Source organism: Daucus carota, chromosome 2, assembly GCF_001625215.2.
Source record: "Daucus carota subsp. sativus chromosome 2, DH1 v3.0, whole genome shotgun sequence".
Taxonomy (NCBI): Eukaryota; Viridiplantae; Streptophyta; class Magnoliopsida; order Apiales; family Apiaceae; genus Daucus; species Daucus carota.
This window is the reverse complement of record NC_030382.2, coordinates 32268777-32274931: the sequence shown is the minus strand read 5'-3', so window position 1 is coordinate 32274931 and position 6155 is coordinate 32268777. Positions and strand designations below refer to the sequence as shown.

Below are 6155 nucleotides of genomic sequence, written 5' to 3'. Positions count from 1 at the left end.
ACATATATGACGAGAAAAAATTGAAAACAAAACATGTGTGTAGGAATGACTCTGGGCAATTCGCAAAACCTGGAGAGGATGGCGCTGGTATAAAGCCAAATAAAAATTATGTGGAGCATAGTTCTGGTAAAACGCCAAAAGGAAGAGATGATCTAGCTGGTTTTAGTTTGAGGTGAACTTTCTATTACCTATATGTCATATTACTAATATTGTGTTTCGTTAGGAAGAATGAAACAGAATGTATTCGAATGATTAAATAAATGAAAATAATAGATGTAAAAGAGAATTTGAAAAAAATTTAGTGAGTGCAAAATTGATATAGTGAGATTGAGGAAAAAATTTAGTATAGGAGGAAATTGAGCATAAATTTTTATAGTGTCTTCTCTAAATATATGGTTTAAGAAATGAAATGGAGGGATCAATAAAATTTATGAACTTACTTTAACATAGTTCAAATTTAATTGCATTTATTCTAAATGCATTCACCCCATCCAAACACAACATAAGATCTCAAATACGCTCAAATGAGGGAAACAATTATGGAGATGTTCGGTTACGTAGTTATATCTTTTAAATAGTGTCAAAAGTTTTAGTTTGAGAGGAACTTTCTATTGTTATCACATCATCTCATTCATCTTCTGCTTGTAGTATTAAGAGCTCGAATATGCTTAAATTCATGGATGGAAATTATTGTTGTATTTGATTGGGGTGAATGAAATTGAAAGGATTGGAATGAAATTCGAACTATATGTAATGGACAATTGTTTATATATTTAGTTCCGTCCTCCATTCTTGACATCTTATACTAGAGATCACACCTTCTCAATTTATATATGAAGGAATGCTTCATTACCTGCTATACAATTTTTTTTATAAATCTTACGATAGCAATTTTGTACTAACTAAATTTTTTCAAAACTTCCCTCTTAAATCTATTATTTGTATTTATATTTAGTCATTTCATTCCTTTCTTCCATATATATTAGGATATATTATACAGATGTCTGGTTCTGTATGTGTGGTACTCTAACAAAAATTAATATAAAATGCTTGATTTTCAAAATTTGGTGTCAGATGGCTTTACACTGGCATAGCGGCCATATTACACATTTATCAAAACAAACATTTTTTTAGGGTGATCTGAAAACTCATAGAAATTTGAATGAGCTCAGTGTTGAAGTTATTTGTTATGAAATATTTTTAGGGTATTCTCTCTTTTTCATTGGCAAATGTTCTAATCTATCTTGCCTTCTATAGTTAGACATAAACTTGATCATATATATACATTGGATAGATTCCCTATTTAGTTAAACTGGATGATGTTAAACCACCAGCACTACTTTATTTAACATTCTCAAGTGACGCAGAGAATATGTTGCTGAGAAGACTCGAAAGCAATATGACGCACCTTCAGGACAATCTCCGCCATCACAAGGTCCAGTAGTGAAGGAGAAAGTACTGCCTGAAGAGCCTTCGAATGATATGCCAACTCTTCAAAGCACCACAACATTTCAGATTGTCAATGTGGTTGAGGACTCAGACACAGAAGAAGCAGAAGGCACTGGTATAACTAACGTTAGTTATAATCAAGTTTTGGAAACTTGGTGATGTTGTTGATCACCAAGTGTTACTGTGCAAAACTGTGATGTTATTTGTTAATCCAGCTTTGGTGACCATGTTGAATGACGGTGCAAACGTTCTGAAATTTTGGCAATTACTTTTTCAATCAATAATCTGAAAGTTTTTTCATGGGTGAGATGTTTAATCAAAGAGTTTCTGCATTTTATTAATTAATACATGACTCTGACCAGCAAATGCCCTTAGCTACTTTATCTTAGATTACTTTTCTATTGCTATTATGAGAAAAATTAGAATTAGATTTCAGAATTTGGGCGCTTAGTTTCTGGTTGTAATTTTGTTCTTGTCATAAAATAACAGTGAGGCTAGGTGCTGATAAACAGTCCATCTAAAACTTTAAAATGTTAGAGGAAGTTCCAAATGGATCTTATGCAATTGGAAACCAGTAGGATTAGATTTTAGAATTCGAGGCCAGGGCATAGTTTCCGAGTTGTAATTTTGTTCTCGTTATAAAATAACAGCGAGGCTACGTGTTAGTCTATATAAAATCTTAAGATGCTAGAGAAATGTCGAAAATGGATCTTATGATACATTTCGACGCTCCCCCTAACTCGAAATTCCATTTTTTTTTAATGAAATAGTGGATCATGATACCCATCTTTCTTTTGGGCAATTTATTCCTTTATCATATTGTGAAAATATTGGAGGTAACGTAGAACTGAACTTGTGACCTCTGACGAACCTGGGCTCTCTATTACCATATTAAATCACTCCTTCTATAATCTTAAGGTGTTAAAGCAAGGTCCAAATAGATCTTGTACTATGTTTCAACACTACATTAACTTGGATGGAATAAATGATAAGAGAATATAATGAAATTAGTACTTAATTTTGGGGGAGGTTGAAAAAAACGTTTATAACTTCATTTCTTTCATCATTCCATTCTATAATATTTAAATTAGAAATATAACCTACATGTTTCAAAGAATCTTCACTATCTTTCTAACAATTTTTATCATAGACGTTCTAGACTCATTCATGCTCACTCCTAGTTGTCTCGTATATTCTTAATTCTCCTTTAAATTTTCTTATAATTTTTCATTGCATTCTCCTCTTATTTCATTCTATCCAAGTGAACGCAAAGTAATGCCTGCAAACAATATAACTATACAATATGCATTGCTGACCAAAAAAGCCAGACCAAATGTGCTATTCTTTTGGCTGAGGAACAATCATGTTGTGTAGAAAAGGATTTGTTTGATTGGGGGGACATGTGTGGATTCACGTAAGAATGTGAAGGTAGAGCTTATCTGGTGTAAGAAAATACTGTAATTCGAATAGTTGTGCTAAGCTCATGCCATTTCATGTAAGAATATATAAAGATCTTGATAAATATAGCTTAGACGATCAAATTATGATTCGTTTATAACTAGATACATAAGGTTTTATATTACAAATTGTGTTAAAGGCTTTTTAAATCATATGTTTAAATTATTGTGTTTCTATCGAGGGAGTGCCATAGTTGATTTTTTTCTGTCGTATATGGCGATTTCGTTTTGTCGTTAATTAACAATTGCCTCATTTCAGATGACTTTGTTTCGGTGCCTGACATAAGCGTTTGTGCTTGATTCCTTCTTTCCTTCCTCCTTTTTTCTCTTCATCATCTTTATTTTCTTACTATTTGTATTGGTGTCCTAGAGACAATACTATTATGTTTTATTGTAAACAGTTCCAAGTTAACTTGGATTAAAACCAGTAGAATCAGATTTCAGAATTCGAGGGGCATAGTTCGAAGTTGTAAATTTGTTCTGGTTATAAAATAACACTGAGGCTCGCGTGTTGTGAACCAATCCATCTAAAATTTTAAGATATTAAAGGATCTTGTTATATATTTCGCCGCTCCAGGAACTCGATCGAGATCCCATTTTTTAGAATTAAGAGTGGATCACGACACTCATCTATTGGATAATTAATTCCTATTAATTCCTTCGTGTTCGTATCATATTGAGAGAATACTAGGGGTAACGCAGAGTTGATCTTGTAACTTGTGTCGAACCTTATAGCTCTAATACCATATTTTTGGTTTTTCACCCAAATATTCTTCCAAATCCGATGCACTACCATCACTTGAGATCATTCCACCATCTTCACTTCTTTTCTCTCTACCCTCATTCATTCTTTTATTTGATGCAATCCTTGATTTGTATTCATTGAACATCTTATGTATTGCTTCTTCTAATGATTTTCCCATCAAGCCCGAAACTTCAATTCCATACATGGCTTTTAACATATACAACACAAATTGTAACTTGTGCCTTGGATCAAGTACAACTGAAATAAACAAAAGATTATTCATTCCTCTTGGACCTCCCCAATATTTATTAAACTTATCCAACATTTCCTTTCCAATAGCACACATGTGAACATTATTACCACATGTCCATTCACTCAAGATAGAATGAATGGCATATATCTCATGCAAGAAAATACTAGAAGTAACATATTGTGTCCCTGAAATCTTCAAACTTAGAACATAAAATATTTTTAAAAATGATGCAAACTTTCTCATGGTACTCCAATCATCACTCGTAGGCCTTCCATCGATGTTATTCAACTTGAGATGTTTTTTGTATCTAGGATCCTGTGTATCATACCTATCAAATGCCCTTCCATATTTCTCCGCCACATCTAACATCTCATATGTTGAATTCCATCTAGTATCCACGTCAAGAACCAAAATCTTTTTACCTCAACTCTCTCATATTTTTCACATTCCATAAACACCATCTCTCTAGAGGGTGAATGTCTTATATATTTAACGGCATTTCTTACCCTATACCCATCTTTAACAACTAAATTTAAATGATCAACACACCGTAAATGTAAATTCTCTCCATCCAAAACACTAGAATCCCAATTACCAATTCTACCTTTTAATCTCTCCAATACAACATCATTAGAACTAGCATTATCAACCGTGATAGATAACACCCTCGTAATTACCCACTCCACCAAACACTCCTCAATAGCTAATGCAATTGGTTTACCTTTATGACTAGTAATCGGAAAAAAGTTTAGTATTCTTTTATTCAACTTCCAATCTTTGTCAATAAAATGTGCGGTTAAACACATATAATTAATTCTTTGATTAGAAGTCCATGTGTTCGTAGTTATCAAAAATGTTGTGTTTTTTTTGAAGTAATCAGACATTTAAATCATTTCTCCTAAGAGCATACATTCCATAAGATCCACGTGCAACGGTCCATCTCGATGGGATTTGAAACATTAGTTGCACGGTAGCCTTAAATTCTCTAAACCCGTAACCCTCCCCAAACTTAAATGGTAATTCATCAATAACAATCATCTTAATATACTTCTCTCTACACAAATCCTTGTCAAAAGTAAAACTAGTCAATGTTGTGAGACCACTATCTCTATTATTTTGAAAAACTAATTCAGATTGATGACCTTGAACACTATATAAATTGCAAGTTTTCAAATGATTATGCAAACTACTAGTACCATTACTTGAAGAATTTGCACTTAACTCCTTACCACAATACTTGCACTTTGCTTTCATTTTGCTGTCCTCACTTGCAAATTTAATATAGTGATCCCATATTCGAGCTCTAGATTCCATTTGCTTTCGCTTTTTCGACTTTGAAGCTAAGGTTTCAGTTGGAGTTTTGAGTTCATCTTGATAATCTCCTTCATTTTCCATCCACAAATACAATAAAATAACTCATATAAGTCCCTGCTTGGAAGTCTAGTGTGCATGATAAGAGTATATTATATATATATTTTAGATGATTTTATTCTCATATTTAATTGTATTTTGCATTGATTTGGATATGTATTTAATAGATTTTAATTTTTTATTGTAGAGTGCAATGAATTCCTAAAGTTGGAAGGATTTGAAGAAATAAGCTTAATTGGACTTAAATTTGGATGGAAATTCGGATTTATTTGGCCACAATTCGGATTTATTGGGCCACACCTAATATTTCGCTGTGTGGGCCATATCTGGAGTTCTGTACATCAGATTTTGACGATCTTACAGCCCAAGCGAAGCTTAGAAAATTTTCTTTAATTCAGAGATGGTCCAATATAGAAAATTTTCTTTAATTCAGAGATGGTCCAATATCCAAAACCCAACTGGAACAGCCCAAAAAATGTGGAGAAAAGCATTTAAATAGTTTTATTCTAGAGATATCAATTAGTTTTTATGAGAGATACATATAGGGGGATAGAGAGAGAAGAGAGGAGGCTTTTATTTTTCTTCTTGTTCAAGATTTGAAGATTGAAGGTTTTTTCTCTATTCTCAATAATAGTTTAATTATGTGTTTTTATTACATCTTGTGTTTTGTTAGTTTAATCATGAGTGAGTAGATCTATAATCCAGGGTTAAGTTGAACCCTAACTATGATAGATGCATGATTCCCCCAACCCCAAATAGATTATTTAATTTGCTTATTGAGTTGTGCTAATTAACAATTACAAGTCGGGCATGATTATGTGTATTGTTTGAACCAATATCTAATTACCATCGGAAGTTGGATTTAGATGGTTGTGATTTA

General features: G+C 32.6%; 1 protein-coding gene across 1 annotated transcript; it reads right to left on the bottom strand.

Annotated features, from left to right (window-relative positions):
- Positions 1–3643: 3643 nt before the first annotated feature.
- LOC135150499 (zinc finger BED domain-containing protein RICESLEEPER 2-like) lies at positions 3644–5299 on the bottom strand. The gene is made up of 3 exons (XM_064086837.1): positions 4815–5299; positions 4418–4633; positions 3644–4292 (listed from the first exon to the last, which is right to left on the bottom strand). Exons 1-3 carry the CDS (start codon positions 5297–5299, stop codon positions 3644–3646), a joined length of 1350 nt encoding a protein of 449 aa, XP_063942907.1.
- Positions 5300–6155: the final 856 nt, after the last annotated feature.